The sequence below is a fragment of the Falco peregrinus genome, chromosome 6 (genome assembly GCF_023634155.1).
Source record: "Falco peregrinus isolate bFalPer1 chromosome 6, bFalPer1.pri, whole genome shotgun sequence".
NCBI lineage: Eukaryota > Metazoa > Chordata > Aves > Falconiformes > Falconidae > Falco > Falco peregrinus.
Window position 1 is genome coordinate 47,976,319 of NC_073726.1, and position 17,237 is coordinate 47,993,555.

Consider the following 17,237-nt stretch of genomic DNA (forward strand, 5'->3'; position numbering starts at 1 on the left):
ACCACATGTGCAAAACCAAGATCCAATAGGGACAAATGAGTTTATCCAAAACACAAATAAGCAGCCCTAGGGCTCCACGCTCAGCTGTCCCACTGGAGGTAGAAAGACTTACTATGCCAGTGAGGACCATACCTGAGCAGAGCACTTGAGCTAAAGCCCAGCCCTGGAGTTGGGCTGTCAGTCTCCCTGAAGGTTCAGAAACTAACACGGGGTCCCCGTCTACTAGCAGCAGCCCCCTCTTCTGTTAGTGTTGGCCCTCCACAGCAGCTGGGGAGTTCATTCCAGGGGTGTCCCTGCATTCTTCAGCTGCTCAAATGGCCATCGGCTTCTTGTGCTTCTTGCCAGTCAGCTGATCAGCAAAGTGTCTTCTGTGACTGCCTGAATCAGCTGCTTTGCAACAGCTACAGCTGGAGCTGCTAATACACCATCCCCACCATCCTGTTCCTAAGCCTCAAGCAAATGCTGCAGCAGAGTGCTGTGGCCAGTGTGGTTTACTTAAAAACTTTTGTATTTACCATGTCTCTATAAAATTAATATAAAATCTATTAAAAGAGTTTTACTCTTTCAGTACCCGTGAGTGAGAGGGGACAACGCTGCCTTTCTCCTGTTACATACAGAGAGGCGCTCAGAGGTATGAATTAACTTATGGTTGAGGACAAATAATTTGCAGAACTGGAAATAGAGCCTTCAGGTTCAGAGTGCCCTTATAGTAAATACAACCGTGCCCTGTCTTCCTGAGTGAGGAGGAGCTCATTGAGCCAGAAGGATAAACCTACACCCACCTTACTGAGCGAGACCCCAACTGGTCTTGGTTTTCCCAGGGTCCACGATGCACTACTCGCCTGGCTGGTCCCTGACTGGTCTGCGCTCTCTTCCTGAAGCTCTGAGAGCTCAGCTACCGACTGTTACTGGGGTCCAGCATTTATTTCTGTTTCCTTCATGTAGTATGTGTGTGCTCGCTGCAGTAGACTGCCCTGTAGGTTCTGACTGTGCTACCAAGGGTTTAAAGAGGGTACAAGTAAGGCCTCTCTTTAAAAGTGCCTCTTAACTCCCATATTCGCTTAAACTATTTGAAAAGCTCTGGACCACTGTGAGCAGGTGTTCCCCTGATGTCTCCTCCACATGTGCGCTTTCAGAAATGAAACCTGTGCATTGGAAAGACCTACCTGGAACAGAGTGTTTGGTCCCTGCAGCCTGGCAGGACTCAGAGGAGCAACAGGACTGAGGCTACTCCAGAAATGAATGCTAGACAGCAGTGGGCTTGGGGTCAGCAATAATCCATTTGGGGTCTGCAAAACAAAAAAACACCCCGTGATGCGTGCCTTGGGAGTTACAGCTCCACACAGTAGTCACAGCCCCTAAAGTCTTAACACTTCACCTGCTGGCTCTTTTTCCCAGTCAATTCAGACACACAGCATGCCCAGTCTACTGGCCAGCAGCAATTGCCCGTCCAGCCCTGCATCGGTCAGTACTGGATACCTGCCCATTTAATATTCCTTCGTATGCAAACCGATTTCATTGCTGTTGCAGTTTGCTTAAGGAGAAGCACAGTTACTGTTTATTTGAACCACGCTCATGCAACTGTATAAAATACCACGTGTACCCAAATGTCTGCAAGCAAAGCCTAGTCTCCTTCGGAATGATTTTTTACCTTTTGAAGGGCAGCGACTGCTTGAACTGACTGCAGCTTTTGAAGCATTAATACAATTGCATGTGGAGCCAAAAGAGCCACTGCCGGCCTTTGAATTTTACTCCTCTGATGGCGCCTGTTCAAAATGGAAGAAGTTTCAAGAAACTGGCAGCATGTAGGCTGACGCAGCAAGAGGCAGGTGTATGGGTTGGGCGCCCAGAGAGACGCAAAGAGCACAGCAAATTGTTGGAAAAGAACCAAAATGGCAAGAACTAAGAATCCATGGCTCTTCCCAACTTGGAGGTGGCTCCTTCCAGTGCCATGGTGCGCGAGGACTGCTGGGAATGCTCTCAGCACTTCTACAGCACAACTGGAGGGGAGGCAGAGTTAAAGCACATGCAAATCTCCATTCAAAGGAAGAATCACATGAATTATTCTGTATCCAGAGTAATTTTATCTTTCCAAAAAAGAACATGAAAGCGATGTGACAGTTTTGAACAAAGTATTTGGCATAATGAGATAATCTCAGCAGTAATCTTGATGCCAATTACTAAAATCAAGTCTTATTTAGCAAAGCATTTAATGGAATTGGAGTGCACACTTAGCATGTAAGTACATGTTTCCCTGTGTAGGACAAGTGCCTTGGTGCTCAGCTGAACTAGGGCATCAGTTTGTCCAGGCTTTAAAATATGTAAACAGAAGACAGAAGGTAAGGAGCGTCTCCCCCTAGTAACAAGCACGTCATGCATTCTGGTACCTGCTAGCTTCCCACCAGGCCAGAAACATACAACTCCCACATACGTCAACTGGAACCAGGAGTCTCACGCAACAACTGCTTACACCACGGGCTGTCACATCCCGTTGCCAGGACTCTGCGGTGAGCAGGCTCAGAAAGGCAGGTACCACAGAGCATGTGGATTTTCAAATACGACAGGCATATGATTTGCAAAGCAGTGCCTGAGGGATCAGCTGTGGTGTTCCAGGCTCTGTGCAAACACACAGGAATACAGACCTGCTCTGACATGCTTCTACTAGAGTTCATGACAGGGTCACACAGTTCAACACCAGCAGAAGAGATGGGAGAGACAAGAAGCAGCAAAGATTAAGGTCCTCCCAGTGATTCTGTCCCAAGGTGTCTGAAAGGCTGTTTAATACAAAGAGCTTGGATGCTCTTGAAGGGGGTGATTTCTCTTAAGGAATCTCAAAAAAAGCAGGGTTCATGGGGAAATGGGAAGGGAAAGGACACTGCCATCTCCCTTGTGCTGAAGAAGGGGGATCAGAAACACCAAACCCCCCAGAAGAAACCACAGTTATGTCCCAAGGTGTAATAAACATATGGTATTGCTGGAAAGCAAGAGGTGTTCATGCAGTGGAACAGCAGGTATGGTGGCCACAGGCGTACCAGTGAGGCCAGGGCCTGGATCTATCTGGATGACAACAAAAGGGGCAAAGAGTGCGTTAAGGCCTGGCAAGGAGGAAACTTCTGTCTTGATTCCATCAGGTGACACAGCTCTGTCAAGATACTAGAAAAAATACTTGACAACCAGACACTTGGGAATGGCTCCCTCACAAACACCGTCCTCCCAGGACCTTGCTTTCCCTTTGCAGGACCCTGACCTGCTTTCGCAGGGCAGGAAAACAGCAGTACCAGTGAGAGCACCTTCCCTGTGCCGCATTACAAACTGATGCTCCACGGGCAGGCAGCTATTGACAGGGATTTATGGGACTGACAACATACCGAATTAGGTCAGGATAAATACTCGGAGATCTACTTACTACTAGCCTTAAAACCAACGATGTAAGCAGCAAGACCCAACAACATTCAACTAAGGACACAGTATTGTGCTAACTGCACTAAGAGGTCCAGTGAGCTACGCCTCAGCTCTTTATTTTTTCTCTAAGAAGCAGCAGGTACCCAGAACTGAAAATGCGGTTCTTGAGAGAGTCTTTTCAAAATAATGAAGAAAACTTGGAGGTGTTTATTCCTACCCAGATACCGCCACAGCAGATCTTTGGAGAGAGAGATTTGAAACTGAGCTGTCCTCCATTCAACTCTGGAAGCGTGTTAACACGCCTAACAACAGCGCTAACCAAAAGCTCATGTCCTCTGATGATCAGAGCACTCATGTCTGCGAGTTCTGCCAGAGCCAAGAGCCAGCCAAAGCAAGCCTCCAAATCTGTTAATATTTAATGCAAAAAGAGCACAGGGCCTCCCAGGCTTGTTCTCAGTATCGCCACCAGCCAAGCAACAAAACCACCAGAGGAAACGTAAGTGTAAACAACACCACAGCACAGGCTATCCTTGAATTACACGCGGAAACTCATGTGTCACTTCATTTTCTGCCCTCACGCAGCTGTACATCTGGTATTAGATGCGGAACCCAGTGGGAAGTTCCTACTTTGAAAAAAATGTCATTATAATCTAAGCATAGGAACAGTTTAAACAGAAGTAACTCACTGCACAGAGAAGATTATCTTAAGCAACGATGCTTAGGGCTCCTGACTTCTCTGACAAAGAATGCGTGTAAGTACCATCTGTCTTGTCACTTCTAGCTGTCAGGTAACGGGCAAGTGCTGTCACACGTACGTTGCTTCCCAGGTCATTAGGCACGTGCCGGAGCCTGGGTGGTGTATGTGGAATACAGACCATGCACATGCTAGCTGCAAGCACACTACTTTGTCTGTAAGGAAGCAGCATGTTGTAAGCGTTACAAATGCTAAAATAGAGGCCTGAAGGAAAAGAGTGAGTCAAATTATGTATCCACATTGGCCAAGGGAGAGCCAACAAAAATAACAAGCATAAGGAATCTGTGAAATAAGCAACTACTGAACAAAATCTAAATATCTCTCTTTGAAGCTAATCAAGTGGAAAGCTGACATTTCTCCACCAAAGTATGGTACTGTATGTACTGACATCTTCAAACCCATTTTTCTGTTCTGAAATTGGTTGTGCATATCACGTGCCCTTTCACAGGGCTCCAGGCAAGGGTATTCCTTGTGATTGGCAGGTACAATGGAAAGCCATCCGAAACACCCTCTCAGGCAGCAGGTCCTTCTCCAAACCTACAAGACTCCTTGAGCAGCAAGTGGTGTCTGACATCCTGCTCTGCACCTGCCCCATGCCAGCAGGCATCTACCCCTGGGATCTGATAAATTAGGGTTCGTTTGAGATACGATGCATGCTCTTCCTAGGACGATGGGATGAACTGCAGATTTCCAGCCTAAAACATGGCTGTAGTTATTCTGCACCGTGGTATTACAGCTATCTGAACACAGCTGTTATATAGTTTTTATTTTATATTACACTAAGTCAACTACTTAGGATGCAGGGCACTTCTTATCCACACTAGAAATAGAAGGCTAAAAGAGAGGGAAAAAGCTATGTTGCTGTATACCCAGAAGTTTAAACAAATGGACCCAGGAAGTACCCTACACAGCTGCCGTCTGCCTCTTCCGTGATACGACAACCTGTCAAAAAAGATTTGTAACGGCACTAAGTTGGGTAACGGTCATCACAGCCTTAGCTAGCCATCCTGCTAAAGGGCCACAATCATCTACCTAATTCTTTCCTATGTCTTTCAGGGGCAGTAAGTACCTCAGTTTATAGATAAATGGGAAATTTAAATGTTCAAAGAAATAATTGCAAAATAAGACAAGAAATTTCTGCTCACACTGAGTTTTGGAGCAGCAGTAGATTAAAGAGTTTGTAGTAACTTCTCCTGCCATTGTCTCTGGCTGGCATCTGATACGATTTATTTGTCAGACTTAGTCCCTGTGAACAAAGTTACTTACTATGGTTATACCACCGTTACAGGTGGTATAACCATACCGTGGTGTGGTTATACCACACCAGATTATGTGGTTAAGATTTCCAGATTTATTAACATAGTTATCATTAACATATAAGTTATAACATATATATTAACATATAATATGCTAATATTATTATCTAGAAATCTGGTTAAGATTTCCAGATTTAATATTAACAGATTACAGGTGGTATAACCATACCGTGACAGGAGTCTGTCAATGCACCTCAAGTTTGGTTTGCCACACTTCTGGCCTTCCTGCCAAACATAACTTCACTCAAAGGCTTTACAGTGTCAAAAATGGCAGATAATGGCCCACAAAATCCTCTTTTCTTTGCAACACAACTTCGTATCTCAGTGGCTTACAGGTGTGCCTGATGTGCAATGGCTTTGCACAAACTTGCCGTGCAGCCAGCTGAAAAGCTTAGTAAGAGCAAGCGCTGTGCTGGCGGTGAGCACCGGCCGCTGCTCCCAGCCCTGGCAGGCCCCCACCCCGCGCCGGCACACCGTGCTGCCCGCAGCCAGCTCCGGGATCTCTAACATCTGGCTGCACGGCTGGCATCACCCGTGCAAAGCCTCTTTGAACAGGGAAGAGGTAAAAGGACTCTGGATACAGTGTGACCCTATGACAGCCAGAAGTAAATCAGCATTTATTTATTTACTGGCATTTATTTATTTACTGATCAGTTTGTTTCACATAGTGCTAGTATTTGCATCAACTTTTATTTTGCAGGCGGGAGGGGATGTTAGGGGTGTTCCCCAGTGGGATAATTTTACTCTTGGACTTTTTTGTCTAATTCTGTAGCGGTAGCATAAGACAAAACTCACTGCTAAACACAGCAGGTCATTAGCTGCGCGATTTTTCGTCTTTTCCTCTGAACTGCTAGATTTTGTTCATAGACTTGCTTGAAAATGAGAACTCACCATTGACATTACCACAAATACGGGATTAAAAAGAACAAAATAACCTACTGGTTCAGTAGGTGTGTGCTGAAAGGAAGCTCAGGCAAGTACTCTGTGGATCTGTACGTAAAACTTGGGAAATCAAAACTGGCTTAAGAGCCTCTCTTTGAAACCACTTAATTTGCTCCAGATTCAAAAACTGATAAAAAGGTCACACTGAATGGATGCAACATCTAATACAAAAATCTAACCAAGAACCCCACAATGCACACGCTCAAGGAGTGACCTACAAAACCCCTGTGTTTTTCTTGTTGACTTTTTCCTCTTTGTTTTGTAGACCTGGAGGCTGGTTTGAACCGATAAGCAATTCACTCGTATTAACTAATGGCTGCCCATCTCATTATCCTTCCGGGTAGTCCGTGAACTATGATGGCTTTTTCCATACTCATGCAGGAACCCCAGCAGGAACCTACTTTCCACCCTTTGTTCAGGCCTCTGCTACTTCCCCGTATGCTGTTCTTTTTCATCAGAGGATGACAGGCCCATAGGGCTAACACCCTCGGCCACATGGAGGGAATACCTGGCTAACACAAGAGCACAGGAGACAGGCAGATCTCACCTGTGCAGTGAAGAAAGCTGGAGTCAGGGATCCCGAAGGAAGCGCAGGGCTGTTGAGCGCGATGGAACCAATGTCGGTGCTGGAGAGAACCATAGGTGGGGCGGAGATTTCCAAGCCTTTGGGTTTTTTAGCCTTTGGGGGAAGAGATGGAGATTTTGCCTTGGAGCCCGAGGAGAGGTTCAGAGGCTCAAGGGAATCTGAGTCGTAGCAACTGGACTCAAGGAAGAGGCTCCTGTGTTCTGCAGGGAGGGGCGAGGTGGGAGACAGGGACGGCGACCGGGAGGAAGATGATGATGGAGATGAAATGCTGGCACTGTTGGGTAGCATTAAGGAAGATATTTTAGCTGATACTGACGAGCTGAGAAAAGCAGAGGCAGCTGCTGTTTCGGAAGTGGAAGGCAACGACACCATGGGCCTCATAACTTGTTTGTCTGTTTTGTTTGTCACAAACCTTATAACAGTCCGAACTTCTTCAACTGGCGTGTTTCCCTCTGACTTCTCCTCCAGTTTTTCTGTTTTGATTGGCTTGTAAGGGTCTGGCTGGTTCTGCAGAGAGTTGATAGTGAAAGAGGAGTACAGGCCAGAGTGGATATATTCATTACGGCTTGTGCTTTTCAGTGCTGACAAGCTGTGCTTGTGCTGATCCCTGCTCTCGGAAGGCATCTTACAGTCGCTGTCCTGCAGCAAAAGGCTCTCTCTGCTGATTTCCACAGCATGTGGATCCATTTTTAAAATCTCAGGAAAGGAGACAAACTTGTACACAAATTTTTGTCCGATCACTTTCTTGATGATGTTCTGCAAATACAAAAGCAGATGCTAGAGAGATCAGCATTTTAGAGGCACTGCCTACAGCAAACATAAGGGGGTTCACGAGGGTTCTCAAGCTGAGCAGGCCATTTCAGTGGGGCTTCTAACGCTGCTCATCCTTGTCTCACTCCCATACCTCTGCTCAGCCAAGGAGACCACTCCCTGCCTCTCATGGTGCCTAACAAAAATCACCATTACTAGATGATAAAGACCTACTGGTGGGCTGTTTTCCTCCTCCTTCCTCTGAGGTAGCTCAGGAATATTTTCTTTCCACTAAGAACAAGCCTCCACCTTGCAGAGTCAAGCCACGCCACCATTTGCATTTCACAACGAAGGCAAACTCCTTCATTTCTGCTTCCCAAAACCAACACAACTATCCCAAGTATGAAATACTCTTAGAATGTCCACAAGGGACAAAACCACCTCAGCCTCCCTGCTCCAGTCATTTACCTTCTCTTCCTGACTGTGTGCAGAAGGACTGACCTAGGCTGACGGTGAATGTCCTTTCAACAATCATGAACTACAACTGTGACAAATTTAACCGTTTGCACGGTTTGGAAAAGTAGTGTCCTGCTGTATCCCCATGCTATCTCCAGGTTTGCATTAGGCTCAGGATGCTCACCGGGGCAGGCAGAAATTTTCCATCCATCTAAACCACTGAACTGAAAATGACTACTGAAAAAAAAAAATCCCAAACCTCTCAAAGATTTGCAGTACTATTTATTTTTGTCATCATATTCGCCACACTGAAAGTGTCCCCTTTATAGAACGAACCGATTCCCTTTGAAATCTTTCGTGAGGGTTCTGTTTCCAGCGCTAACCCTTCCTGCAGACCCGGGTAAGCTGCCTGCTCTAATACAATGCGCAGTATCCCCAAGGATGCCATGTAAGCGCCTCTGCAGAGGCACTTTATGGTACCAGGTACTGGCCTGGCCTGGGCTAGGAAAAGGACTGGAATATTTACCACCCTAAGGAACACGCTGTGGAAGATAAGAAGCAGTATTTCCTGAGCTTTCCAGTGATTTCTCTCTCCTTGAAGCTCTCGGTGGACAGTTTGTCTTTAAGTCACCTCTGAAAAACCCTTTCCAAGAAGCTTCCCTTCAGTGCAGCACATCTGCTGCACCTCCAGCTGATATTCTGCAAACAGACATTTGCTCTGCTGTACAGATGGAGATGTAAATATTTACAATTTTCCTAAAAATCTAGTTTGTTTTTCATTCTGCCACAGATTCTGAGACCGGTAGAGGAAACATTTGTTAAAATGACTGAAAAGGGTGGGGGTGGGGGGGAAGGCAAGAAAAAGGAACGCAAACATCATCCCTATTTATATATGGACAGTACTTAGTGCTAGGTGCCTGCAGTGCCCACACTACGTCATTTTTGTCACAAAAGCAAGATTCATTTTGGGGAAAGAAAAAAAAAAAAAAGTCTGTACTTGGGTATCAGAACCTCTTCTGTCTTTCAGCTGAACTCCTGCATTCTGTAATTCATCTATCTAAGTATCCTGGCATTTCATTCAGGTACCCTCTTGAATACAAAATTAATCCTTCAAAAAGCCCTGGGATGTAGCTTTGCTTCACAGGTCAGGAGCTGCGGCACAAACGGAGAAAGTTGTTTCCCAAGCTGATAACAGGGATCTGCAGCAAGGAAAATTAACTTCAGGAAGCTCAGGCTAAAGGCACAAAACTGCCCTCTTCCATGCCAAACTGTATGCACATCTACCTACCTGGAGGGTCCTGCAATGCCTATTTTTGCTCTCCAAAAATGTTCAAGACATACAGTTAGCCAACAGGATCACAGTTTGCATAAGCTTTAATTGCCATGGCTTTGGGCTTGACCCAGATTGTGTGTGTGTGTGTGTGTGTGCTAATTAGGTGAAATGTTTTTCTGCGCTGACTTGACTTTTTCTGCACTGTCAATATTACATTCTTCTTGAAAAAGGCAAAACCTCTAAACTACTCACAAAACCAAACATCACTACTTGATGTTTTTTTCTTCTTTAATCTACATTTTTTAATTTAAAATATACCTTCCCTCTGCTTCTGGCAGCTTTGAGTTGTTGTTACATCAAGCACTGGCCAGTGAGATCTTATGTGGAAAATGTGACTCCCAGCAGAGGAAGATTAGATGTATTTAAAGGTGGCACTTTTACACTGGCGCAGGTTTGAAATAGAGGAGCATTGCTATAAAAAGCAACCGAACGGGCTGGTGAGTTTACACTTCCTCTGCTATTATTACATATAGTTATATTTTAAGGTCTCTCAGCACAGCTCCTCTGACTCTGTAAGCCTGCAGCAAAAGCCCACTTAACGATGGCTGGAGATTAAAAGGATTCAAGTGCAGATCCCTGAAGCACTTCACAGGCTTCTCTTAAATGTGGAGCCTGAGGAAATCTCCACCTGCATGTAGGAGAAAACAAGGACGCAAATTAAGTGCCTCCAAAACGCCAGTGGCTTTTCTAATTTTTTTGACAAATAATTGAAGTGAAGGTAAAAAGCAGCTTACTCTTACCATCACCTCAGTGATGTATCAGAATCGTTCTGAGCTGTGGGCAACGGTTCAAACCACAGAAGACAGTGATAGGCATCATGGCAAGCAGGGGTTTTCCACCCTCAGTCTGAGATAAAAAGGAAATCTTCTTTGCCAGGGACTGCACTTGCAGGGAGACCAGACCACTCACTTGGTAGCAGGACAGCAAGTACCTGTGCACATTTAGCCGTTTAGTTTTTTTTTCTGTTGTTTGAATTTTCTAGGTAAATTCCCTCATGAGCAGGCTTGCAAGGAGTGCTGGTGGCCGCGGCCAGGGCTGCAGGGAGCTCTGGGGCTGTGCTGCCGCGGAAGGCTCCGGAAGGGCCAGTGCAGCTGCTGGGGAGGAGAACGGGGCACCCAGGCCAGGAGGAGGGGCTCCAGCCCAACAGCTTAAAAAAACAACAACAAAAAAAATCTTACCAAGAGACAGCACTGTGACATTTAAAAACAGAGAGCAGGGAGCTGGGAATGCCCCTCTTCTGCTGGTTTCTTGACTGTTCCTCACTTGAACACTTCACGCTTCCCCATCTGTAGGACAGCCACCACCGCACACGTGAGGTGCGCGCCCCGCTGCAGAGCGCTTCGAAAGCTGCTGATAGGAACCGGGCCCAGCACTGCCCCGTGCCTGCTCCGGCACATCAGCTCCGTTGGGCTCAGGCTTATTCACACCACATCACTCGCTGCGGGAGCACCTCCACAGCCAGCCTCACCCAAGTGCTCTGAATCACCAGCCCTTCCCCACAGACCAGCTGGCCGAGCCAGGCGGCAAAGGCTCGCTGGCCCGGTTCCCCTCCAGCTTAAACCAGGCTATAACGTGGCTGGGAGTTTTTTGTGTCAGCTATGCATATGCGCTACTACTTTTGGAAGCCAACCCAAAATACACAGGAGCTGTTTGACATCTCAACAGCATGTGACCTCTGGGTTTCTTTCCGGTTTTTTATTCCCTCCCAGAAGTCTTCCCGTGCGTTGGCGCAACTCAGACTTCATTTCTTCTGTCTTGTGTTTGTGTTTTATTCGCATCGCCTCTGACCCTTACTCCCTGTTTGAGCCATTTAGAGCTAAGGTTTAGCTATACTATCGGTGTGACACATGGATTTTAGTGGCTTGGCTCAAACCTGTTAGCTAGCCAGTTTGGTGGCTGCAGGAGCCACTCGGGAGACTGAGCTGGGAAACAGGACCCAGTTTCTAGCTGAACTAGACTACTGAGGGGCCTCAGGGGCAAGAAGATGAGACTGGGACTTTTTTCCTCCTCCCAGAAGTGACCTGTAATCAGGCTGCCCCAGACGTCAGAATTTACAGCAGAACAGGATAAACCCTGTAGGTACCAAACGCCCCTGCTTGGGAAAGAAGGACCAGAGCTGTAGCTGCTGCACCTAACTCCCATTTGGACATGTTGCAAGTTCCCTGGCTCCAAGAGTACTAAGGGATGCAACATGTGTAGGGACACTTAGGCTATGTCCTCACAGGACTCCATGAGGAGGGAGCCAGGCTGCCTCCAGCTACTGGGAACCTTACCCAGGGAGAGGGCTGCTCACACCCCAGTGTCTGAAGTACATAAACTGGCAGCAAGTACCTGTGGCTGCACGGCTGGCTCCAAAAACCAGGGCACATGCCCACATCAGCGTGTGCAGGCAGGCAGATTCTGTTAACATCATACTTTATGCGCTTATGCTTATTATACCGTGTGTGCAGAAGCTAGATTTTGTCGATTTTTTGATGGAGGCACAGGTACTGTACACCTGTACTGACCTTTGGAAGCACAAGGCTCATTTAGCTGGATTTCAGCCTTTCCTCATCACCTCCATCTGGAAGACAAAGGCTATTCCTCTGGCTGGCACCTCTTCCCAGGTTCTCTGCTCTCTCTGCTGCAGTTTGCTGGGCATCTCTTTCCTCTCAGATCAAACACAAACTATTTGTCACTCCTTTCACGGGGGTTCTTGGGTTTTCTCCTGTACCCATCCCCTCTTACTGAATATCAAATTGTTTAGTCCCATCTTCCCATAAGGACAGCACTCAATAACCACTTCCATGCGACTTCAGACTTGCACTTTCTTGACTTCCGTACATGACTCTGGAAAGAAGCTCCTTCCAATTCTCTATAAAGCTATATTCTAATGGTCCTTCAAGTATTTCCTTGTAACATCTTACCTGTACCGCTACAAAACATATAGATGGTACTCTAGCACCATCATACTGCTATTGTTTCATTGTAATACTCTATTTCCCCTGAGGTAACTCAAGAGAAGACCTTCCGAAAAGTAAAATAATAGTTTTCATTATCATTTCATATCCTTAAGTTCTGTAACAAGGCCAAGCAAGAGACCCTCTTCCCAAAAGAACTCTTGCATGCTGCCACCTACACTTCAGCATTAAAAATAGGAACTAGTAACCAGGCTACTGGGTCTGACGTGTTACGGGAGGGGAGGGAATGCCATGGGCATATCTGAATCCTAACAGCACCTAAAAAGCTCTGTCCCCTGCTCTCCAACAAGCACAAAGAAGCCCATATTATGTATATACTATACGTGATACTGCCAACCCATCTAAACAACGGGCAGCCATTAACTGAAACTTAAATGATTTATTCTGTCTTTAGAAGACAGACTGAACAGCACTCACTAACTAAAGCCTGGGGCCACATGCTCTTCAGAGAGGATGCAAAAATATTGAAGAGCTGCTCGCTGCAACAGTATGTAACTGTAATTAAAGGTGCAGCACAACTAAGGCAAACATTAAGGTTACACAGGGAACTGTGATTCTTGCATTTCCTAACTTCTGAGGGCTTGACTTCCCAACTGTTACACCCTATTAATGTCAGTATCTCCATGTAACTTCCTGGATTTGCCCTCCTTCCCTCAAAAACAACCCAAAAAACTCACGGAGAAAACTCACTAGCTTCCCTCTTGTGGTGTCATCTTGAAATATTCATGGAGACCTTTAGTAGTCCTGAAACCCCTGGAGACTTCCAAAACGTATCTGTCATTACATTACAGTTACCAGAAAAACAAAGTAACTGGGCAACTTCAACAAAAAGAAACCAACTAATCCTACTTACCAAGGTATTTTAGTTCTACACATCAAGCTAAAGTGCCCTGCGTGGGAATAGATGTGAAAGGTTTCCTTGCCTGAAAACGTTACAGGAGATTGCTAACCAGCAGCAGCGTGTGACATGATGAACACGCTGCTCAAGCTGTAGGTAGAGAGAGTGCAGGATGCCTTTCCTCAGCACTGTCATCTGTTCTGCTGCTCTGTTGAGGTAACAAGGGAAATGCATTAAATAAAGAGAGGGGAGGGGAATTTGGGTAACAAACGAAACAGGAGATGGAAAGCCTTCAGATTATCTACAAACCTTTAGCAACCAGAATCACGGTAGTAAACGACAATCAAGACTTGCCACACTCTGCATTTCCTGGGGTGCTTTATATGTGAATTTAACATAAATCTAGCCATCAGCCTCAACAGCACGTCATGCTCGCTTTCAAAGCCAGCCTAAGGAACTTGTCCTAATTGTGTTATTTTTCTTCAGTACTGCAATTAATTTACTTTTAAGTTCAAATGAATCAGATGATGAATTTTAACAAGCCAGCATCCCCCCCCAAGCAAAATGGCAGGGCTCATAAACCTCCATTTATCCAGTGATCAGTTTTTATTTCTCCACGGTGAGTAATTTCAAAGGCAAACCGTGAAGCAGCAGCTGTGTCAGCCGTATGCAGTGGCAGTGGAGGGCAGCCCAAGAAAGGAATGCCCATCCCGTGTGCCACCATCACTTATAAAAAAAAATCACTGCCCCTCGCCTTAGACTCACATATGCTGCCAGATCATTTGGGTTACAGCAGAGAAGCCCCTGCTGATAATTCCACAACCCAAAGTCCTGTGCAGAGTGCTGCCTCTTGCCTTTCCTGCTGCCATCCCCAGCCTGCAGCACAGTGTTTATCCCGTCTGTTCAGTGTGCACCCACTGGCCCCAGCACACGCAGCTGCCAACACATCCATCACTGCCAAGAGCCACAGAGGGGACAAGGATCTCAGGAGACTCCTTAAGGTTACCTCAGGGTCTAGACTGCTTTATCGCACAAACTAGCGAATGGTCAGGGGAGAGGAGTGCAAAAGGCTGAGAGAGGCTCCCTCACCTTCCCAGCCCTTCCCCTTTTGTTTTGCAGAAGGGGAAGAAGAATGCCAAGGAGCCTTTCCTTCCCTCGACTTCTTCCCATTCTGTGCTATGCAACGTAGACTGAACTGAAGGCAGGGGATGCGTTTAGGATTGAACCCAGTGTTGAGCACTCCCTGCCAGCCCACAAACCTGCCCTGCCAGATTCATTATCCGCTACCTTATGTCAGTATCTCTCATGCTTCAAAACCAGCAGCAAGTTCCCCTGTCCCTCTGCACTCTCCTAATAATCTGCCTTTCTCCACTGCCTGGGAACCAACAGGACACAACACACCGTACCTACACGGAGAGTGAGAAGCTCCCACTGTTTTCTGCTAAAGGAGTTACTCCTTCAATTTAAAGAGCAATAGCTGTGGTTTTGGTTTGGCGTTCAAACCCTGATCACAATACATGGGGAAGAAAGAGCTTATCCTTCTTTCCATCTAGGACCTATAACCTCCACTAGACTGCAGAACTCCTGGAAAAATGGCCAAAATCCTTGTGCCACACCTAGATAAAATCTGCAGACCGAAAAGCCCTCAGCCAGAGCCCTGGTGAAGAAACTGCACGACCACTCCTCTGCCAGATGCTGCATGAGCAGAGACAAAACAGATGACAAAGACGTGTATGCTGGTTGGGGGGCAACTGAAAACAGTACAAGGGTAAAAAAAAAATAGTTAAGGAATAAAAGAAGAACCAAAGCCTCAAATAAGGAGCCATTATATTCCACTGATTTTAAGAAATCAGAGGGATCTCAAACAACAAGTGCTAGAAATACCTCGTGCCTTGTTTCTAAGCAATGTCCGTCTGTTCAGTCAGACTGTATTTAGGCTCTGCCTGAATCTGCTGTTCGTTCACCAGCAGGCACTCTGTCTCCACTGATCCCAGGCAAGTTTATAATCCGAGGGGTTGGAGTCATACAAAGAAGCGAGCTTCCCCATGCTGAGCAGAAGCCTTTTTAGCACTTAGTGAAGGGGTATTCATCACACCAACTGCTTGGCACTGCACTGTCGTCTCCGAATCCTTTTGTGCCTTCTCAGTCAAGCCATCTTTGAAACATGTTAAATGGAAAAATCTGACTTCTAGTGGACAAAATACTGAAAACGTTTAATTGCAGAACTTACAGCTCTAAATCTGAAACTAAAAAATTCTTAGAGAAGGAGTCCTTCCACATTCCAGTATGAGTAATGAAAAGTCCGATCACCAAATTGTGCACAGTTAATTTGCAGTCAACATGTTTTTTTTCGCTGCTGTGTTAGGCTGGCCGCATAGCACCCAGCCCCACTGCGCCCTTCAAGAATTAGCGCACTGCAAGTAACACAGGACAACGTACTCTGAGCTCAGTTCAGCAACAATATCTTGTTTCCTCCACCTTGCGCAGACAGCAAACATGCCATAACCGTGCTGAACACTGGTGTTACTTGCTGTATGATCTCATCTCACTGCCTTTTCTGAAAATCAAGACAAGAACAGACCACTAAGCATGGCTATGAAGTTCTTCTTGTTAATATACAAAATCTGTAGCAGTCTTTCTTTCTAATATTTCATCTTCAAGAATATGGGAAATAGTAAAACCTATTATTTTAGACATATTATAAAAAAATATCCATTTAAGGGGAACTAATCCTGAAAAGATTTAATATTAATTAGTAAAACCAATATAATGTTCAACCAAAACAGGCTGGAGAAACAATTTGGAAACTCCTTGAATTTGTTGGAGTTTAAAACTGAGAAAGGTGAATATGCAAGATATTTTAGCACCTCTGTATTTGTGTTCTACAATGTTTTCCTTCTAGTATCTTGACACACCTGAGAGATTTGCTTCAAATATCTTTCTGTTACAGTAATCTAATACATATCCTCATTACTCCCTGCTCTCATTTTTGCATTCTCTGTTGTACTGTTGCCGCCTCACTTCACACTGAAAAGTAAGGCCAAGGACTAAATGTCAAAGTGAAAGAACGTTTCACAAGAGTGACAGTGATCTTATGAACCCCCACTATACCACAGAAATTTTATTTTCAGAGATGCTAGCTACCAGCAACCTCTACTGGCCTCTTCTAGATTGTGGGCACGCTCATGATGTCTGAAAATCAGAAGCAAATTGATTGATGTAGTAAATAATACCAGATTACGATGTTCAATATGTTATCATTCCAAATTTCAGTTTTAAATAAAGAGGTTGAAAGTGGAGCTCTCAACAACCAACAGCTCTGCACTAAGTGTATGCCTACACTATCTGCCTGTAATCAGCTTCTGAAAGGGTGCAAATAACAACAGCCTGCCAGTTATAAGGTTGCTGCCCAAACTGTGCTGACTCCTTGGGTCTTATTAGTTCTATCAAACCTCAAAAGATGTATCCAAGAAGGAGGGACAAAATTCAGTAGGTCTGGCACGGGCAGAAAAATTAGATGAAGAAACCCTTACCAAAGCATGTGTTCCACTATTTTGACTTGAGATATCCAGAAGATAAGTTCCCAAATGGGAATAAATTTAACATTGTACAGTAAATACAGCCTTCACCTGAGATGAGCTCAGCATGAGCCTACTACCTTGGCAAACAGACCCAAACACACACCTGCTCTGACATCCACCAACTGATCAGCCACTTTTCCCTCTGTTTGCTGCTATTACTCTGCACTTTCATCCAGTAAGACAATCACATTAGTGCTCTCTCATATATATCACTGCTAGTTAAATGACAGCAACATATAATCTAGACCACTCTTGAAGCTAACACAGATTTTGTCCTAAAATGACATAGTGGAATATTTCCAAACTCTTAGAAACACTG

The 17,237-nt window shown here is 45.5% G+C and overlaps 1 protein-coding gene across 3 annotated transcripts in view; it reads right to left on the bottom strand.

Moving 5' to 3' along the window:
* ELK3 (ETS transcription factor ELK3) overlaps positions 1-17,237 on the bottom strand; it is a 39,706-nt gene that overhangs the window by 4,282 nt on the left and 18,187 nt on the right. For 2 of the 3 annotated variants that reach the window (XM_055809163.1, XM_005242668.4), the window contains 2 exons: positions 6,962-7,756; positions 1,167-1,289 (listed from right to left, as the gene is read on the bottom strand). In XM_055809163.1, the coding sequence (XP_055665138.1) occupies positions 1,167-1,289; positions 6,962-7,687 (849 nt within the window). In that variant the 5' untranslated portion in view covers positions 7,688-7,756. The remainder of the gene's footprint in view (positions 1-1,166; positions 1,290-6,961; positions 7,757-17,237) is intronic. The other variant, XM_027794218.2, reaches the window with a different exon arrangement.